At 36.7% G+C, this 22,702-nt stretch overlaps 1 protein-coding gene across 2 annotated transcripts in view; it reads left to right on the forward strand.

Annotated features, from left to right (window-relative positions):
• The window catches only part of Epha6 (EPH receptor A6), a 917,499-nt gene that overhangs the window by 758,051 nt on the left and 136,746 nt on the right, over positions 1-22,702 (forward strand). For both annotated transcript variants that reach the window (XM_048422770.3, XM_085685660.2), the window contains one exon: positions 8,861-9,070. In XM_048422770.3, the coding sequence (XP_048278727.3) occupies positions 8,861-9,070 (210 nt within the window). The remainder of the gene's footprint in view (positions 1-8,860; positions 9,071-22,702) is intronic.

The following is a 22,702-nucleotide window of genomic DNA, read 5'->3' on the forward strand; positions in this document are numbered from 1 at the left end:
CATTCTTCACTTACTATGAAATAATTCCCCAACTATTCCTCATATTTTGAAAAGACATTTAACTATGATGACTTTCATGGCTCTCCTTGACTTTACCTTATCAGCCTTTTCAGGTCCTCTCTTACTCTCCCCATGTAGAAGATTCCAGCCTCCCTGGTTTTCCCTTCTCTTGCCAAACTAACTCATCTTTAATATGAGCCGTTGGTATGTGCTGAGAACTATTCACAGGTTCCATTATAACATGCTTTTCTGGACCATTTGTCATATTTGTTTTACTGTCATTCTTTGAAATTATCTCACTTATTTTTACTGTTTTATTTTTGTCTCTCAAGTACAGCACCTTTCTTGGTTTTGGGTTTTCACGCTGACCTCTCTCAACCCAGCAATCACTGCCCAACAGTGGACACTTTGATGAGTATTGTCCCAGGGCATGTATTTATACAAAACACCACATCATGAAAATCTCAGGTGAAGGAAAACAGGTCAGTAACCCTTGAGAAGGAACTGTATAAACCCAGCGTATTAGCTGTTACCAGTTTTAAGAGTGAAGTGAATACACAAAAAGATAAATCAAAGTAAGCACAAGGGACTAAAGATCTAAAGGAGAGTCATAATTTCAAATTCATGATGAAGACATTACATATTGTTCTGTCACTAAAGATCACTGACTGAAAAGTGTTAGGTGATGACAGTAACAGTATAAAATTTTGGTTTTCTTAGGACTTGAACATATTTATCAAAAAGTAAAACTCAACAGACAATCACATCATGACTTTGGACACCATGATATTGTAATCCAATATTTGTTCTGAATTTAGGTCAGCTACCTCAACTCTTAAGAAGAATGAACTTTGAAAAGCTTAATGTGTCTGTGGGTGCAACTCACAGAGAAAGGCCTTGAGCACCATCAAAACAGCTGGAGTTGCTGCAGAGATGATGTGACATGCCAGTGACAGCTTAGATCTAGAGGATGCTGTGCCCCCGGGAATGAGGAAGGGTGTGATGGAGCTTCTGCAGTTTTCAGAATAGCAGTCATTATTATGTATAGCTCTCAGAAAACCCTTCCAATCAGGCTCACCATTCCTGTCAGTTAGAGGATAAATTCCCTGTTTCTGAGCAGTGAGGTTGAGAAAGCAAAGAAAGAACAGTGTAAAAACAAACAGAATTCTAGCTACTAGGTTCCAAATGCATTGTGTAAATATGTCACCTTCTCTTGCCTTCATTTGGATCTGCCTTTCGGGGAAGAAACCATATGTCATATAAAAAAATCACACTTTTGTTTTGATTAATCTCCAGTAGGAAGCCCAAAGATATTAAATTTCAGCATTCTCACATTTTTCTCCACCCCTCGTAAACAATTCAATTGAATTTGAATTAATATTTATCAAGCACTACGCTGAGAATAGTAGCAAGGTGAATGTTGTTACAGAAGACAGAAGTGCTATATAAAAGGGATAAGACTTTTGCCCAGTCTTAAGAAAACAACTTATTTTATACAAAACAGTAACAATCAGTACACCCCAAGATACTAAAAAAGTTTGTTTAAATTCTGTCACTCTTTATTAACCACATGCCATACTCAAGAAAGCCAAGTCCTGAACGGAATTTGTAAAAGTGATGCTGTCAACGAGTGGAAAAGGGGATAAAGATATTTTGTTTGGTGAACACAGTTACATTGTTTCTAGAGAAAAATATAGCATAGCACCTCATTTGTGAATAAATGAGGCTATTCTTCTTAGCCAGACATAGAATAGAATAGACTTTGTTGAGTTGTCTGGAATGTTCTTGTTTGCTATGTTTTGATTTAATAGTCTCAGAGATCATTTACAACATAGTTTATTATGCTAAGTAGTACTACCCAAATTATCCAAGGCTAGGTGAAGATGAGGCTAGCTCTCTGACAATCCTAATATTTATGAATGCATGCTCTCTTAATTCAGGGCTTATTAAGCTTTTATACTCACAATTCCTTCTACCCAAACAACTTTTATATAACTTTAGGCAGTTATGTACAAAAAAAATTGTATAGAAATCAACCAAATACTGGTAATAAATCATTTACTGGTAAGAAATTGTTTAGTTAAATCAATTCCTTTGTATATACATGATTTCATTATCTTTTAAAAAACAAGAGAAAATTTTTTAACTTATGGGAAGGATGTGATTATCTACTCATAAAGAATTAAAACTTGGGGGCTGGAGTCATGGCTTAGTAGTTTACAGTCCTTGCTCTTACAGAGGTTCTAAGCTCAGTTCCTAGTACCCATATGGCCACGTAACCATTAATAACTTCAGTTTTAAGGGAATTTCAACCCTCTTCTGACCTCCAAGGCACACAGCATGCACATGGCGCACACTTATACATGCAGGTAAAGCACTTGTACACATAAAATAAGTATATTTTAAAAATAATTAGCTGTTGGTGGTAGGGTGTCAGATCAGAAGGTAAGGTTCTTGCAGAACTAGTGTAATGAAATGAGTTTGAGTCCCCAGAATCCAAACAAAGTCAGATGACGTAGCTTTTGTAGTCAGAGGGCTCCTCTGACAAGATAGAAGGCAGAGAAAAGAAAAGAGCATCTTCATATGCTCACAGCCCAAACAACCTGGCGATTACTGACATGATCAAGATATTCTGCCTCCATTAAGGTGGAAGGGAAATCCCTGAGTTATCCTCTGACGTCCACAAGGCGGTATCCATGCCTGTACTCACACACTTGTCATGCATGTACATATGTACACATAATACATACATATTATTTTTAAATAATTAAATAATTTTTAAAAAATTGAAAATGCATTTTAAAATAATTGAATCTATGCTGAATACTTGAAAATATGGAACACAGAGCATCTTTAATGGCTTCCATAGGTCGTCAATATTTTTATTCAGAACTATCAATACTGAGAGTGTTACTTTGCATAAATATGTAATATAAAATAGCAGTACATTTAGCAACTGTAGCATGAATAATAAAAACTCAGAGACAGTAACCAAGGTTCAAGCTAAAGATTAGAAAAGCAAAACAGTCAAGCCACTAGAAATGTCTTACCTCTGCCGAGACTAGGCAATTGCAGACTGAGTCCTGAATGTCTGTCTTCTCCCATTTTATATTCTGCTTTAGTGCTGGAATTAACAGCATGTGACTCCCTAGTACTGGGATTTAGGGTGTGAGTCACCACTACCTGGATCTGTTTCTTCATTGATCTTGTGTAGTTGAGGGAGACTTTGAACTCACAGAGATGCATCTGCCTCTGTCTCCTGAATCCTGGTATTAAAAGTGTGTACTACCACTACCTGGCCTCTAGTGGCTTAGTTTTGCCCTCTGATTATCAGGCAAGCATTATTTATTAAAACATAAATAAAATATTACTATAAGCATACTTTCAGATATTATTAGAAATTCTGTACTAATTCCAAACTAGTATTGATTAAATGAAATTCTTTATAAATCTCACCTCAGCCCCTCAATTAGAAAATTTTTAACTCAACCATCCTAATACAATGCAATCCACAAAATATACTAATGTGATACTTATGTGCTGAAAAATTATGCAAGAAAATATTGTCTTTGTTTTCCATGATTAAAGCATTATATTTGCATAGCAGCAGGAAACTTTACATGTTCAGTAAAAACACTGCAGTTAATAACATTCGAGTCTTGTATCTGAGCTGATGTATTTCAAGCAGTATCCCCTGGTACTGCATGACATGCACACCGCAAAGTGACAGCATACGTACTGCAAATACACATGTGTGTTCAGAGCCAGTACTGTGGTGGAGTCTCAACAATACAACATGAGCAAACACTGCTGGAAATGCCTGGATTTGTCACACAATTGTTTGAGTTTTTGGTCACTGCATAATCTTAAGCCTTTTATTATTATGAGATATTGCTGAACCCACACCCAATCACATGATTCCATATAGAGTTGGGTCCCATAGTTTAGAAAGTTCTACTGTCTCGTGTTTATAAATACTAACACCACCAGTACATGATGGTGGTAACAACTACACTTAGATCCCACAGGTTTTTTGGGGTGAGGGAGATTAAATGGAAAAGTACCCATATCACTGCTTTATAGTGATTTATGAATGTGTACTTTTTCCCCCAGGTCAATGTGGGAGCAATTAAGATATGCATACCACAAATAATATTTAATTACTTTTGGAGTTTACCTTTTACCTGCATGATATCTTATGAACAGAGGATAGATGCAAGGATGGATGGATGGATGGATGGATGGATGGATGGATGGATGGATGGATGAATGGATGGATAAATGAATGGATGGTGAGCTAAGGAGATAAAATGAAAGATATAGAAATTGTCACAAGCAGTTGATCAGGGTAATAGTTTAGCAAAAGAAGATTTGCATTCAAAAACTACCCCATTAAGGTAAGCTCTTGGATTGAATGCCCTTCGTGCTGGGACTTCCGGCACTTTGGAGGCTAATGCTTTTTTCCCAGAGTTTCCTGTCTTGAGAATAACCATGGCTGCAGAAAGTTGTATAACCAAACGCCATTAGACTTTTCAGGGTCAATCTGAATGGGTACATGATTATTGTAAATACGCAAGCCCCAAACCCACCCCGAAAGGCCTGTTTTTTAATGTCCTTTCATTTAAAGGACATTAAACTATCATTTAATGTCTTCATGTCCAGTCCTGCTTTTAGTCTGCCTCACAGAGGTGTAATCAACTACAAGATGTAGAGAAGCTAATGCTTCTCTGCAATACCAAGGACAATTTCGATTTCTCTGCGTGTGGCAGAGAAATAATAATAACAATTTATTTTTAATTGAATGTTACTGTCTTGATTCATATTAGGCTCCTGACCTTGTACCTATTCGAACTCGGTAACATTCACAAAAATATAGACCTAGTCATAAAAAGCAGATATACGTCATGTCATTCTTATAAAAATGGTTTAGATTTTATGGACTCCAGAAGAATTTTTGGCCAAATGAATTAGAAATTGATAATTAACCTTGTGTGGTCTCTGAAATAACATGTACAAAGTAGTTCAGATTGCTTTAACACACCAGCTTCTCAGTTTTTAGACAACAGTGCTTATCATTGGTAGAGCACAAATTGCCATGCAACTGATAGAAAAGCAGTTAATCAAAGTATCTTCAAGTGTTGAAAACAGCACTAAAGTAAACTATTAAAATCTCACACACCCAATCCCTGAAACATGGGAGTAATTCAAATATTCACCAACTGTAACTGACTACAAAATGAATAAAATATAACAATACAGAGATAAAATTTTTATATGTGCTACTATGAGAAAGAGTCTCAGAAAAAATAGGCTACAACCTGAAGAAGATAGTCCTAAAAAGCTGCACATTTCTGCTTAGGAAATATTGAGAGCAGGTAAAGACCCATTGTGGTAGAAAATAGGTTAGTGACTGCCTAGTGTAGTGGGATTACTGAGCATAGCAGGATGAAATGGTCCATATGAGGTTCTCTTGGGAGTGATGAAAAAATTCTTAAGTTTTATTAAGTTGTGTGCTTCAAAAGGATAAATGTTATGCTATGGGAATTCTGTGTTACTAAAGCTGTTGAAAAGAATGTGATGCAATATTGATGAAGATCTGATAAGGACATTTTAAACAGCATTTGGGGGAATGTAATCCAGTGCAGTCATTTGAAACCCAGTATGGATAATCTTCAGAAAACTAAAATTAGAACTGCCATATGACCCTCTCGTGGGTTACAACCTGGAGTAATCTAAGGCAGCATAATACCGAGACACCGCTTGGACCTTCATCCCAGCACTCTTCACAGCAGACCCATCCTAAAGACAGTACAGGAGCCCATGGATGTATGCACAGAAGCGGAAACATGGTGTATATAAATAAGGTTCTGTTCTTTGCCCTTCAAGCAAGAATGGAACCAATGTAATTATTTCAAAATATGGGTGGAACTGAAGATTATCATACTAAGCAAAATTAGCTATTATCAACATGGGAAAGATGGTTCAGTCAGTAAAATGCCTCCATTAAGTATCATAGGTTGTAATCCCTGTACCCATATAAAGGGCAAGGTACAACAATACACACCTGCAAACCTAAAGCTACAGAAGCAGAGCTGGGAAATGGCTCATTGGCCTGTCAATGAAGTTGAATCAGTAAGTTGTAGGTTCAGTGAGTACCTTGGCCTCAAAAACAGAAATTTAAAAATACAGACTGCAATAGAAAATACCCAATATCAGCATTGCATACACATGTGAAGACACACACACACACACACACACACACACACACACACATACACACACACACACACACACACACACACACACACACACACACACACATACTGACCAGTCTTAGAAACATAATATTTTCTTTCATATATAAAATCTAAGTAATAGAAACAAACTGAACAAAAAACACTGTATCATTAAGATAAGAGTGGATCTATAGAAATTACTGGTAGGGTACCAGTAATCAGAAGGAAAGCAAGTGATATGCATAAATCATAGGATGATAATTTTCAACAAAATAGCTTCTGTATGTGGATGTAAAGACCGTAATGATGCTCATTGTGGTAAGAAGGGTGCTGCTTGGCTAGCTTAGACCCGAAATAATCACAAAATAAAAGCAACACATAAACAGAAGGACCTTCCACACCACTCACTACTTTTTACAGTTCATATTTGCTAATAAAAAGAGTCATACTTTTTGAATAGCAATTTTATTCTTTGTGGTATCCTCAAGATAGATTGGAAGCTACATTTCCACATGTCTTTGGATACCTGTTTGCTTTAATGTAAATAGATATGTAAAGTAACAACATATTTCTTAGGAAACAGAATTTTCTGATTCACTGTAGTTATAAAATTTTAAGTGGTAACAACAGAGATTCATTAACTATTAGCAATTATTAAAACAATCCAGGAGGTGGTTATGTATTTTTAACTGAGTCTCATGAAAACTCTGAGTTGTACTACACTTGTACAAAGAAGGGAGTGAAGTCTTCTTTAATTCCTCATGGTTCATGAACTCCTCCTGCCGCTTAACACTTCTGCCTGACAATAATTACAATCTGGAAGAACTTTACTTTCTGAGAAAGAATTACCTTTAAAGTGTAGTGTAATCCTTTCCAGAAAAATAGAATTTATGTTTTCATTTCTCAAATTTTAAGATTTCTAATAGAAGAGAGGTGGGTAGAACACATGATAGAAGAGGCCAATTCCATCTAACAGTGGATTGTCTATGAAGATGGACTGGGAACATAGAGGGCTAATAACACCAAGAATTTTCTTTACTAGGTTATCTCTTGTACATTAATTATAAAAAAAGCCCACTTTAATGAACACACTTACTGTGAGGAAGCTTCTTTTAAGATAAACTTCCTTTCTCTACTCTGCACTTGACTTTGGAGATATAATCTGAGATATAGGGAGACAAAGTGATATGATAAGGTCAAATTTGCACCACTGGTATGTAAGCTTATTCTTCTGAATAACCAATGGACGACATTTAGGAGTCTGTCTCACTGGGAGAAATGCAGTGGGTCTCATCACCCTTGTATCTAAGCTATTCAGTGATTTTTATCAAATATTCATGACAAACAGCTTGTACAGAAAAATTTAAATGTTCTTATATGTGTTTGTATTATAAATGACAATATAAATATATTTCCATATATTATATAAGGGTATATTGACAAATTTAATATATATCCACTTTTAATATCACTCATAAATTAATTTAGCCTGGTGGATAAAAATGACTTGAATCTTTTATGCTTCTCTGTAACTCTTTGAAGATAACAGTCTCCAAACAATTAGTATGTTAATATACATTATTTTTGTCTATATTTGCATCTGACATCGAGGCAACTATCTGCATTTGACTTTGCTGTACTTGCATTTTGCACACAATACTGTTATACTGCTTTCTTTACTCTTTTATACATTATGCATTGTTTTTTTTTTTACTCTAGGTGAGAGGATAAGATGCTGTGTGTTGATTGTTATGTAACACTGCCCTGCCTGGCTTATTAGTCACATTGTGGTATTTAGTGTAATTCTTCTAGCCAAGAGCCAAAATACCTTCTTTCCAGTCAACTGCTAATACTTTTTTATATTTGTTCAATATACTTGAAAAAAATCTAGTTATTTTTGTTTACTTGTGTTTTTCTATTTTGTCTGCAGCTTTCCTAAACCCATTTTTTGTTTAATATATGTTTGTTTTTTTTCTGAATGACCTAGCCTGGTTGCCATTGTTCACAGTATTTCTAGTAATCACATGAGTTTCTCCCAATGGCAGGTTTTGCTTCTCTTCTGCCTGCTTGTGCAGCCCCAGCAAAGCTTATAAATATGGAAGGCCCACTGTGTATTCTCTGCAGCTTTTTCTCTCACACCATCGTACTTCATTTTGTTCTTGTTTAAAGAAAAGTCTTTGACATCATTTTCTCTGGAGGGTGACTTGACTGGCTGCCCTCTATCCTTGTTTAATTCTTCATCACCCCTAGTTAGCTTTTCTTCCTCCTTTAAATGTCAGACATTGTGTTAGGAAGACAAGCAACTGTCAACAGAATTGATGCATACCTTCAAAAGATCCTGAACAATAAATCCATGGCTTAGCCGGGTGGTGGTGGCACATGCCTTTAATCTCAGCACTCAGGAGGTAGAGGCAGGTGAATCTCTGTGAGTATGAGACCACCTGGTCTATAAAGTAGGTACCAGGACAGGCTCAAGAGAAACCCTGTATCAAAAAAAAACCATATATACATATTCATATATAAATATATATATACATATATATATAGTCATGGCTTAATTTACTACATATACGCATGGACATTGTATTAATATCAGTCATCTAACAGGTATAATTCTCTCACAGAAACATGATGGCCACTTCACTGTCATACAGTTGGTCGGCATGCTGCGGGGCATCGCATCAGGCATGAAGTATCTTTCTGATATGGGATATGTTCATCGAGACCTAGCAGCCAGGAATATATTGGTGAACAGCAACTTAGTGTGCAAAGTGTCTGATTTCGGTCTCTCCCGAGTACTGGAGGATGATCCGGAAGCGGCTTATACAACAACTGTGAGTTCCGTGCCTTGTCCAATCACTGTGCTCACTTTTAGTTCTCTAACACTTATTAGAATAATTGTTTGTGTTTCCCCAATCTCATGTTTTCACTTTTAATTTTTTCTAATAATATGTTACTTAGTTAAAAGGATTTGTTATATTCGAAGGCTTGGAATGTTGTTAGAGGCAGGTTGGAGAAGGAGAGTAAACAAAGAAACACCTTGATTGGGGTGCATTTCAGGATTGGGGCAACCTGGTACCAGGGAGATTCCCAGGAGCCCACAAAGATTATCCCTAACTTCCCTAATGCTATCAAAGATACTCTATCCAATAACTGAGCTCTGAGAGTATTGTAGAAGAAAGGGAAGAGAGATTGTATGAGCCATGTGGGGGTGGGGTCAGGATTTGGGGAATTTGCAGAGCTCATGGACCCTGGACCAACAATTCCGGAGCCTGCATGGGACTGACCTAGGCCCTCTGTGTGTGTGTGACAATCCTTGTAGTTTGGTCTCCTGGAAAGACTTCTAACAATGAAAAGAAGACCTCTCCCTGGCACTTAGCTGGCTTTTCATAACCTGTTCCCCATGCTGGATTGCCTGGTGCCAACTTGATGTAAAGGGAGAAGCTAGGTCCTGACTTGATCTGATGTGTCATGCTTTGTGCAAGCCCATGGGAGGCCTTTCTCTTTCTGAATGGAGATGGAGAGAAGCCTATGGGGAGAGGGGTAGATGGGAAAGAGGAGGGGACTGGAGGAAAGGAGGGAGGGGAAACTGGTTGTTGTGTAGAATAAATGAAAAACGTGTTATCTTAAAAATAATTTAAAAGAATTCTGAAAAATTATATAATGTCACATTCACCATGAATATCTTAAATATTTCTGAATGCTCCAAGCCAATCCACTGGATTCATCTCCTTTGATACTGTTTTGAAGAATTTAATCTTACCATCTTTATTGAAGTATGTTAAAGCTGTTGATTTTTAATTGTGACTGTCATCACTTGTTTATTAAAATTCTCACAAATGCTTCACTTGAGATTTAAATCAGCTTCAGTGAAAAAACAAGTCTATGAAACTATTCAAAACATATTTATTCTTTCTCCCTTTTTAACATTGCAAATAATTTTTGAATGACAACCTATTAATTAATTCTCTTTTATTTCATTTTCTATTCAATATTTTGAAATTTCAAATTTGACATAGATGGAAGTTTGATATCTTAATAAAAATTATGCCCTTATAATTTTGGAAAGTTTTATGATAATTTGTCAGCATTTTCTCAGTTTTAATATAAAATAGAGTTCTATAGAAAATAGATTAATCTCCAAGTCTGATATATAAGGTACAGGCATTCATTGATTTAACCAAAAACTTTTTAAAAATGAAAATTCATAGAACTTGGAAATACATTAGTCATTTTAGAAAAAATGTATTTTAGACTCCATTTTCTATTTAGAAAATACTGTAGCTATTTTTTACTCTTCTAACTTTTATTTTTTTTCCTAGTTTTTGTTGTTTATTAACCTTTTGTTTTAAAATTTTCCCTGTTTCTCCTCCTTTCAACCCCAGTCCTGTCTCCCCTCTATGCCCCCACTGCCACCACCCACTTCTCCTTCACTGTTTCTCTTCAAATATAGACTGGCCGTCCATGGAGATAAGCAAGCCAGGGTATATCAAGCTGCAGTAAGACTAGGTTCCTCCTCTTCTATTAATGTTGGATGAGGCAATGTAATAGGAGGAATGGGTCCCAAAAGCAGGCATCAGAGTCAGAGACTCTCAGTTAGAAGTCTCACAGGAAGAGCACATTACACAGCTGTCACATAAATGCAGAGAGGTCAGTCCCATGCAGGTTCCCTGGTTGTCGTTTAAGTCTCTGTGACCCTTTATGAGCCCAGGGTAGTTGGTTCTGTGGGTTTTCTTGTGGTGCCCTTGACCCCTTAGCTTCCTACATTCCTTCTCCTTCTTCCATAAGACTCTCCAAGCTCAGCCTAATGTTGGGCTGTGGGTCTCTGTATCTATTCCAATCAGTTGCAGTTGTCTCTCTGATGGCAGTTGGGCTAGGCATCCATCTTTGAGCATAGCAGAGTATCCTTAGGAATCATTTCAATGTTTTTTTTTTCTTTGCCATTCATGTTTGGTTCTATCTAAGGTCTCTAGGGGATCCCACCTCTGGTTCCTGGCCCTTGGCGTGAGCTCCCCAGGGTATGGGTCTCCAGAAGGGCTCATTATCAGTTGGTCACTTCTATATTTCCTGTGCTGTGTTTACTCTGGCACATCTTATAGGCAGGATAAATTGTAGGTCAAAGAGTTTGTGGTTGGTCTGGTATCCCAGTCTCTCCTCTGGAACTCTTGACTGGTTACAGGAAATGGATAGTTCAGTCTCTGTATTACTGTTAGAAATATTTTCTAACACAAGCCCTCTGTCGATGCAAAAATCCAAATCAAGCCAAACCACAACAAGCAAAATTAAAAGATATCCAGGTTTAATAAAACTCCTCCTGCACTCTCGGGTGGCCCCAGGGAGCAGTTTAAATAGACTGGGGGAGTGGTCCTGACCTCCTCTGAGGAGGGGTCAAGGTTTGATGGATGCCTTGACCCTCCTGGGGTGGGGGAAGGGTTAAGGTTGGCGGGCACAGTGGCAAGGCCTCCAAAGATGGAGACCAGAGACCAGGATTTACAGTCCTGTATTGCTAGGAATCTTAGCTAGGGTCATTCCTCATAGGTTCCTGGAAGTTCCCATTGATCTAGGTTTCTAGCTCATCCCAGAGATGTCCCCAGATTTTGGTTGTCTCTCCCAGTACTCTCTGTCCATCCTTCCCCAACATGACCCCTCTTGTTTCCATCCCGATTGCCCCTTCCAGCCTCTCTCCATGTTCACTGGCAAAGTCCATTCTATTTCCCCTTCACAATAAGATTCATGAGCCCCACACCTTTGAGCCCTCTTTATTACTGAGCTTCTCTAGGTCAGTGGGTTGTATAATGTTTCTGCTTTGCCTTACAGCTAATATCCACTTATGAGTGAATACAAACCATGTTTGTCTTTCTGAGTCTGGGTTATGCAGGATGATCTTTTTCAGTTCCTTTTATTGCCAGCAAATTTCCTAGTTATTGTTTTTAACAGCTGAGTAATATTCCATTGTGTAAACATACCACATTTTCTTTATCCATTCTTAGGTTGAAGGACATCTAGGATGTTTCCAGGTTCTGGATATTACAAATAAAGCTCCTATGCACATAGTTGAGCAAGTGTACTGTAGTATGGTAGAGTGTCCTTTGGATATATGCCTAAGGATGGCATAGTTCAGTCTTGAGGTAGATTGATTGCCTATGTTCTGAGAAACATTGATGTTGATTTCCAAGGTGGCAATATAGGTTTGTACCCCCAACAGTAGTGGAGTGGTGTTCCCCTTGCTCCACATCCTCTCTAGCATGAGCTGACCCTTGTGTATTATATCTTAATTCTGACAGGTGTAAGTTGGAATCTCAGAGTCATTTTAACTTGCATTGCCCAGATGACTAAGGATGTTGGACTTGGTCATTTGAGATTCTTCTCTTGAAAATTCTCGTTTAGGTCTGTACTTAGAATTTTTAATTGGATAATTTAAAGACATAATTAGATTATGTTGTTAATGTCTGCTTTCTTGAGTTCTATTTTAGATAGTAGCCCTCTGTCAGATGTGGTTTGGTAAAGAACTTTTCTGATTCTGTAGGCTACCTGTTTGTCCTATTGTCAGTGTCCTTTGCCTGGCAGAATCTTTCCACTTTCAAGAGATTGCATTCACTAATGGTGAGTTTTAATGCCTGTACTATTGGTGTTCTGTTCAGGAAGTTGTCTCTTGTACCAATACCCTCAAGGCTATTCCCCATTCTTTTCTTCTATCAGATTCCGTGTGTCTGGTTTTATGTTGAAGTCTTTGATGCACTTGGACTTAATTTTATTAAAAGAGATGAATATGAATCTATTTGTATTCTTCTATATGCCAACTTCCAGTTAGATCAGCTTTGTTTGTTGAAGATGCTTTCTCTTTTTTTTTTTTTTTCATTGTGTAATTTTGGTTTCTTTGTCAAAAATCAGGTGTCCATTGGTGCATGGATTTATGTCTGGGTATTCAGTTCAATTCTATTGTTTCACCAGTCTGTTTTTATGCCAATACCATTTGGGCTTTTAATTATTGCTGTGTAATACAACTGGAAATCAGGGATGGTGATAACTCAGAAGTTCTTTCACTGTGCAAAATTATTTTAGCTATCCTAGGTTCTTTTATTTTTCCATATGAGCTTGAGTATTGTCCTTTCAAGGTCAGTAAAGAATTGTGATGGAATTTTGATAGGGATTACATTGAATCCATAGATTGCCTTTGGTAAAATGGCCATTTTTATTATGTTAATTCTGCCAATCCATGAGCATGAGAGATTTTTTCATCTTCTGATATCTTTTCCAGTTTCTTTCTTCAAATACTTGAAATTCTTGTTGTATAGGTCTTTCACTTGCTTGATTAGAGTTATACCAAAATATTTTATATTATTTGTGGATATTTTATTTATTTTATAAATTCATAACTTATTTCAATGCTTAGATGTAACATGAAGGGCCTGCTGGTTGGGTTTCTGCCTTGCCCAGTTCCCCACAGCTGGCAAGCCCCAAAGAAATCACATGGAAAGTCTACATTAGGTTATAAACAGATTGGCCCATTAGCTCAGGCTACTTATTGGCTCTTGTAGCTTATATTAACCCATTATTTTAGTATATGTTAGCCACATGGCTTGGTACCTTTCTTGCCAGGCAGGTTACATCTTGCTTCTTGGTGGTCTGGGCAGAAGTGCAGAGGGAGCTTCCTGCTTCCCAGAATACTCCTGTTCTCATTGCTCCACCTCTGCTTTCTGTCTGGTTGACCCACCTATACTTCCTGCCTGACCAATCAGCATTTATTTAAAACATGATTGACAGAATACAGACAATCTCTCACACCACTTAGGGTTAAAGATTATTCTATGAAACATTAATATTAATATTTTTAAATTTATAAACTTATTGCACATGCCATCTACCTTAAATACAACAATAAAATAACTAATGAGCTTTTTGTCTGTATGTGTTCATATATATACACTCAAATATATATAAATATACATATCTACACACATTTTCTATATATATATGTATATATACATGTTAAGAATGTGTGTGTAACACACCCTTTATATATGTGTATGTATATATTTAACAATAATGTAATATATACATATATATGAATATAATACAAATATATGTATATTTGGAACCCCTTATTCAGTAATAATTTAATTGCTCTTTAAAATAGGAAACCCATAGCTAGATTTAATTTATGATTTAAGATTTATTCTCATAAAACTAGCAGGTAACCCAAAATTGGATATATATATATATATATATATATATATATATATGATCAATTTTATCAGATTTAATGTCAAGACTGGGCATATTCTGTTACATAGCTAACAGTGTTGAAAAACTTAAAACAGAGTTGCTTAAATCTAGATCAAATTATAGAATTAAATAGAAAATTAAGAAAACAGGGTATTAGAATCCAATGGCAATAACTGTCAAGCCATATTTTTTAAGATGTGTTTCTGAATTTAAAAGATTGTAAATGTAAAATAATATAATCAAAATTGTCTTATTATTCAAAGAACTTTGAGATGTGAGGAAACCAGAGGTAGTGGAATATGCCTTTAATATTAGCTCTCAGGAGAAATAGACAGAGAATCTATGAGTTTGAGGTCAGCCTGGACAATATAGTGAGTTCCAGGCCAGGCAAGGCACATAGTAACACTGTCACACATACAAAAAAAAATAATGGTGTGGGAAAGGAAAGGAGGAAGAAAGGGAGGGTAGATGGATGAAAGGAAGGGAGGGAGGAGTGAGGGAAGATGAATGGAAGGAAGGAAAGGAGGGAAGGAAGGGAGGGAGAGAGGGAATAAGGGAAATAAAAAATGAAGTATAATATAAAATATTGTTAATTTGATTACTTCCTTTTATAATAGGCATGGAATTCAACACTAAAATAATGAGGCCAATTCCTTTAAAGTCAATCTTGTGCTTCCCATAAATTTGATACATTTAGTGGAAGTCTACAAAGGAAATATGGTCATAACAAAGATTAGTAGCCTAAACAAGGCTTTATAAACTGGCAAAGACAGTATAATGACATAAAAACATATAGACAGACTGTCTTAGGGTTTTTCTTATCATGAAGAGACACCATAACTGTGGCAACTCTTACAAAGGAAAAACATTTAGATGAGGGGCCTCATATTTTCAGAGGTTTAGTCCATTACTATCATGGTGTGACATGGTGGCACACAGGCAGACATGGTGCTTGAGAGGGAGCTGAGAGTCCTACATGTTGACCGGAAGGCAACAGAAGTGGTCAGTCTTCCATACTAGGCATTAAATGAGTATAGGAGACTTCAAAACCCACCCCACAGTGATACACTTCCTCCAATAAGGTCATAACTACTCCAACAAAGTCACACCTGCTAATAGTGCCACTCACTTGGGGAATGTTGTCCTTCAAGTCACTACACACACTTTTGAATGAAAGATATTTCCTATAAGGAAAGAAAATGGGAAAGTACAAAAGCATTTAAATGTAAGTGTGTGGACAGACAGGTGGGCAGAAGTATAGACAGTTTAAAATGGAGTCCAGGAGAAGTAATGGGGGGGGGCGCATTCCTCAGCAATAATTTTTAAGGTTTTTGAATGGAACTCCAAGGAATTTGAAGATTTTTCTATAGTAACTAAGAAAAAGCCACTGATTTTCACAAATACCAATGACAAAAAGCAGATTCATGCTGTAGATGTTGCTGACAACAACAAAGAAAGAAATTAAGGGTTAAAGGACAAGAGAAATTAGTAGTAGAATTTCCACATAGGTATATTGCTACAGACTCAAAGCACATATAGGTTTAATTAGGGTAATGGCAGCTAGAATAAAAAGGAAGAGAAAGGAATGAAATCATTATAACCATATAATTTTCAAGATTAATAATTAATTGGGAATGGATGATATAGAAAAGGAGGAATTAAAGAACTCATTATTAGAAGTAGATTTAGCAGCTACTCATTGAGAGGCATTATTAATCATACATAGACCCCTATTAAAGATGCTCTAGATGCCAGCATTCCACCACTATAAATTAGATTTTGTTTTCTTTTTCTGTCAATATATATACTATTGCCTCATTATTTGTAAATGTTTTTATAATGTACACAAGAAGAGGATAGGAATAAAAACAGATCTATAAAACATTTAAAAATAGGAAGACATCGTGGTCAAAACCCTGTGAATACTTTTGGATTAGTTTCCACACAAAAGTTCTTTCTAACTGTACACTACACCAATTCTAGATCTCCCTAATCAAATGGAGACCAAATAAATAAGTGTTTCTAAAATAAATAAATAAATAGAAAACATAGTACAACAAAAACAATGAGAATTTACTAAATACAGCATAGACACAGAGAATCCAGTGCTGAACATGGCACTGAACTAGTCCACAGGCTTCCAGAAAGTAGAATGCCTATGCAATCCAGAATGGCCACACCAGAAAGAGATGTGAACAAAAAAGTTACCTTACCATAAATGAACAAATTCATTAGAGCCCTCTTTAAAAATCAGTATGCCTACAATATATGTCAATATTTTTGCATTATAAAATTCAATAATGTAGGTTAAAGGATGATTTTTATAATTAAATATAACTAGACATTCTCATGTTTGTTCCTATGCTTATGTGTTCATTGGTCCTGATTCAAATCTAAGGTGTATCCATTTAATCTGCACTCAATACCATTTATTACAGAACTACCATATTAGGTTCTCTTTAATGAACCCACTGTGGAGTGGGTTCAGATTACACTTTTCTCTGTAGAAAGTAACAAAGCTTGTTATATTATGCCCAGTCTCCAAAAATAAAAGTACAAATATTACTTATACCCTTTGAATTCAGAACTAGTGTATACATCTAATTTTTGTTATAGATATAAAATTGTCTGAGTCAAGAAATACAAGGCATTCAGACATATCATAAGTAGGTTTGTGGTTTACAAATAGGCCTCCGGGCACAAAAGTTCCAATTCATTGTGTGGGATATAGAAAGCTTCCCAAGGTAGATAGAATTTTGACTGGACAGGCCCTCCTTTATTGCCACTGAGAAACATTGAAAAGTAGGCAAGTCCAGGTTATATACCTTAGGGTACCTGATTTAGTAGCCAAACTTTCATGGAAATCATTCATCCAAGGAAGAGAGAAACAACACTCAGGCTTCCTGGGAATTCCACCCCCAGATTTAGATTCCTAGATTCTTGAACACATTCCTTGAAGTTACCACATTACTAGAAGAAGTAGGCAGGCTCGTGTTGTTTGAGACAATATTTCTCTATCAGGGTATTTACATTCCCAGAACTTTGTACTGTGATTCTTCAGAACTAAAAACAAGAAGAGGAGGTAACTCAATGACTGCAATTCACTCCAGAAAACTATCTCCACTAGTCACAAAACCTGACGGTGAGAACACATACAAAGCTATATGGAGACAGCCAAGAATAACCAACTGCAGTTTATAATAGGACTCATATCTTTGAAGACATAAAGAGTGGACAATGCAGCTTAAAAGGAACTACAGTAATAGCAGCTGCTTCTAGTAAAGCACTTAAACCCTGGGCTAAAATACATCAAGCCTGTGCTAAGGGACCTTGGGACCTGGTAATGACAGTGAAACCAAGAAATGTGCAATGTAGGCCAAAGAGAGGAGGGAATAAATTGTAAAAATAGTGTCTTGACAAGAACTAAGCCCGTGCTTTTTGGTGCCATTTCTGTAAAAAAAAAAATCATATTCTTAAAAGAGTTAGTGGTTATGACCCTTACCCAACAATGCACATGAAATTATCATTTTTGAATAGTTAATCTACTTAGAAATTATTAACCCTTTGGTTTTTTTTCCCATTTGATAAATGGTGTTCCGTCTGGCAAAAATTTAAGTGCTGAAAAATTTATTCCATTTCTAAATCTGACACGTATTCACAGGGACAACTGCTTTATAACCAGTCCAAAAAAGGTACCCAAGCCCATTTGAATATTGCTAGGCAACCACATCTTATACTTATATTGAAAATGCTAAGATTCTTTGCTTTCACTTATGCAAATAAGGTCCTATTTACCTTATAAAGAACATTAAAAGATATATTTTGGCTTGCATTAATATGTTGTAAGAGAATTTTATTTAAAATATAGTTATAACCTCATTTTTAATTTGATGATGATTTCTGTTACAATTTTAAAGATTAAAGCAACATGTAGGAATAATTATATAATACCTAGAAAAATTTTATGGTTTCTTGATTACTATTTTTCATATTATCTGAGGCAAATTTTTGCTTGTTTTTCTTCAGCAACGGCAATCACATATAGGTACTTTCCTTACTGAAATATAGAACTTTGCAATATACAACACTCAGTCTCAATAATTAGATTTCTATTAGCAATCTTAGTTTGGCAAATTTGCCTTTGTATGCTCCCTTTCCATATTATATAAGAGAAATATGAGAAATGTCAAATCTATCCATCTAAAATGAAATGACTTATACCTAACATGTAGATAATTATAACTCATAGCATAATAGCTTGATAGAAATGTGAACTCTTTACCTAATTCAAGTGTTTATGAACTTTCTTGACTTTTTTTTTTTTTTTTTTTTTTTTTTTTTTTTTTTTTTAATTCTTTTTTTTTTTTTTTTTTTTTTTTTTAGTAAATTTTATTAAATTATAAAAGTTTCCATTTCCACCCCCCCTCCCAACACCCTCCCACTCCCCCTACTCCCCCTCCTCCTCCCTCTTCGTCCCCCAGGGCGGTCAGGGTTTCCTGCCCTGTGGGAAGTTCCAGTTCCTTCCCCCTCCCTCCAGGTCCAGGAAGGTGAGTGTCCAAACAGACTGGATCCCCAAAATCCATTATATGTAGAGGAAACAGGTCCCAGTGTCATAGTCAATGGCTTTTCAGAAAGACTTCGGGTCAGCCACAGTCAGAGAATCCGGCCAAATTCGGAGAGTCTGGTTAGATCACGTCCTCTTTCAGTCCCAGTCCAACTGGCCTTGGTAAACTCTCATCAGATCCGTTCCCTTGTATCAGTGGGTGATGGCATCCCTCGCAGTACTGACTTCGTTTTTCATGATCTTCCTCCTTCTGCTCCTCATTTGGACCTCGGGGGGCTCAGTCCCGTGCTGCAATGTGGGTTTCCGACTGTATCGCCATCCTTCGTCAGATGCAGGATCTATGGTGATAAGCAAAATATACATCAGTATGGACATGGGCCACGGCGGATTCAGGCACCCACTCCTCTGTCCAGAGAGCAATCTGGGGGATCTCTCCTTGGACCTGGGATCCCATATATACTCAAGTCTCCTGTAAACCCTAAAATGGGTCCCTTAGTTGAAATATAATCTTCCCTGATCCCTTGTTCATCCTTCCTCCCTCCCCCCCCATCCCAGGCCACCAAGCTTTCCCCTTTCTTCCCCTACTCCCTTCTCTCTAACCTTCTCCCCTTCCATCGACCCTCCCTCCCCCCCATGCACCCGAGGTTACCTGGGACTCTTGTCTATTTCCTACCTCCTGGTGGATAGCTAAATAATCTTCATCAGGTTCATCTTCTTATTTAGCTTCTCTAGGATCACGAATAATAGGCTCAAAGACCTTTAATTATGGTTAGAATCCACTTATGAGTGAATACATACCGTGTTCCTCTTTTTGGGACTGGCTTACCTCACTCAGTAAAGCGTTTTCTATTTCCATCCATTTGCATGCAAAATTCAAGATGTCATTGTTTTTTACCGCTGAGTAAAACTCTAATGTGTATATGTTCCACACCTTTTTTAACCATTCTTCTATTGAGGGGCACCTAGGCTGTTTCCAGGTTCTGGCTATTACAAATAGTGCTGCTATGAACATAGTAGAACAAATGCTTTTGTAGTATGATCGGGAATCTTTAGGGTATATTCCCAAGAGTGGAATTGCTGGGTCCTGAGGGAGGTTGACTCCCAGTTTCCTGAGAAACCGCCACACTGATTTCCACAGTGGCTGCACGAGTTTGCATTCCCACCAACAATGGATGAGTGTTCCCCTCACCCCACATCCTCTCCAGCATAGGATATCATTGGTGTTTTTGACTTTAGCTATTCTGACAGGTGTAAGATGGTATCTCAAAGTGGTTTTGATTTGCATTTCCCTGATCGCTAAGGAGGTTGAGCATGACCTTAAGTGTCTTCTGGCCATTCGAAGTTCATCTGTTGTGAATTCTCTGTTAAGTTCAGTATTTTGTATTAACTTTTAAATCTTGAGATTGACATTTTAAACAATAAGAATGCTTATTGCAAGGATAAATTTACAAATTTTTCCAATATCTGGGCATGATGACATAAGTTTATAATCCCAGAATTTAGAAAATTGGGGATAGCCTGTCTCAAAGGAACCAACAAAACAACACAAAATGGTCCTTTTCAATTCTGCCTAGAAGTACATTAATCTAAAATGAATAACTGATTTTTTTTTCCTGGAGCTTTGCTGAAGTTTCTAGTAAAACACACTCAAAATGTTCCCTCATTGGTGTGTTTTAGATTAAAAGCTGGCTATTGGACGTTTCTTGAGAAAATACAAAGATTTCTACTGTAACAAATATTCTTTACTTCTTAAGTTCAGCAGATAAAACTTAGTTCTCTGACATCCTATCACAACACTTCCTTTTCAATAGAACATGATGGAGAGACTGACACTAACCGAAGAATAGTTTCTATTTCATGTTTTAGAGCTTTGCCGAGCTAAAAATGTAGTAGATAAGAAAGTGTTGGGCACAAAGCAGATGCTAAGGAAGAAAACTAATAACTAGCAACCTTCACAAAGCAACATGCAGTAAAAAATAGAAGAGCAGGTTCCTGGGTAGCACTCACTGAAAACTTCAAGTCAAAGAAGTAGCTGTTTCTTTTAGGCTAAATGCAGCAATGGGAGTAAAAAAGAAAGATGACAAAAATCATGACATTATCAGAAAGCCATTGTATAGAGATTAAAATAACTTCTTGTTCAATAATGCAAGTGATTGGGAAATAATGCAGGCTTCATATACCTTGGGGAAAGGAATATCACCAGACCCAGGCTAGATGAATCAGATCCATCTTCAAGAAAGGCGCTTGCAGTTAGGGGAGAAGAAAGGCAGCTGTTACTCAACAGTTCCTATGATTGCTATCAGTCAAAAGCAGTTAAATTTCCAGATGTTACAATTAACTGAGGAGTAAAGATCACATGTGTCAACAGAGCAATAGAGTTTTCTTTCATTGAAAAGACACAAAGTACTCTTGAACTAAAATAAATAAATAAATATGTATACAGGCTAGGATAATCTATACAAGGGAAATCTGAGTTCCTATTGATTTCTTTCAATGTTCTCTTTCAGTAATAGAAATCTAATGACAAAAGTCAAAAATTTAAAAAATAAGTTATATCTTCTAAGACCCACAAGGTTTCACCAATATGATTGCCTAGACATGAGCTGAACAAAGACAATAAACAAAAAACATGCTAAAATGGATGGGGGGAAACCATGATGCTCAATAATCCTACACCAAGAGCTGTAGGCACCTGAGTAAAGCTGGGAAAAAGAGAAATAGCCTTCCCCAGGGAAGAGACCACCAACAGATTATTCAAAACTAAATGGTGAACCTGAAAACCTACATATGAGTAACATTATAGAGACTGAGCTGGTTGTATTTAGGAATATATATCCTAAATATATACATATATGCATGTGACAACAATTAATTTTAAAAAGAGAATATGAATTTGAAAGAGAGAGCTTTGAAAACATGTGGGAGGGTTTGGAGGGAAGAAAGGGAAGGGAGGAATGTTGTAATTACTTTATGCTCTCAAAAATAAAAGAAACAAATTTTAAAAATTGTATTTCTAGAAACTAATGGGTTCCACATATTACACCAAAACACCAGGAAATAAACCTACAACAATGTACCTGAAAGGACAGCAAAGCTTTAGCAGGCACAAAGAACATGAGCAGAGTACAGAGGTGGAGACATGACCCATTGTGAGTGAGCACCTTTTGCAGCAGCCTAGATCTCAAGCTGAGAGAAGTAAAACTTTAATAGTGACTGTGGGGGGTTGGTGGAAGAAGGCATGACACTTCAGAATGCAGGACCCGGGTGACTCGATGGCAGCAAATCTTCATCAAAATAGAAACAGAAGCCAATACAGCTGCAAAGAAATGACCATCCAAAGATTCATCCCAAGGTTGGGTATGAGTCAGGGGCAAAGTGTTTGCCTAACCTGTGTGGAGCCCTGGGTTCAATCCCAATGAAACTAAATAAACAGCATAAATAAAAATCGTCATTTCTTAAAGAGCTCTCACCTCTGAAGCATAGGAAACAGTAGTTTATGGTAGTTCTAAGGCTCTTTGTAAGAAGGGAATAAAAAGATTTCACTATTATCATTCACAGGAAGAAAATGACCTAGACCCCAAGACTAGTGTTTCAAGTTAGGTAGGACAATCTAAATCAGATGTATCCATAAGAAGTTAAGCAGTACTTGGGAAAGTATCTTATTTTTTCATTTGTG

The sequence above is a fragment of the Myodes glareolus genome, chromosome 2, assembly GCF_982192425.1.
Source record: "Myodes glareolus chromosome 2, mMyoGla1.1, whole genome shotgun sequence".
NCBI lineage: Eukaryota > Metazoa > Chordata > Mammalia > Rodentia > Cricetidae > Myodes > Myodes glareolus.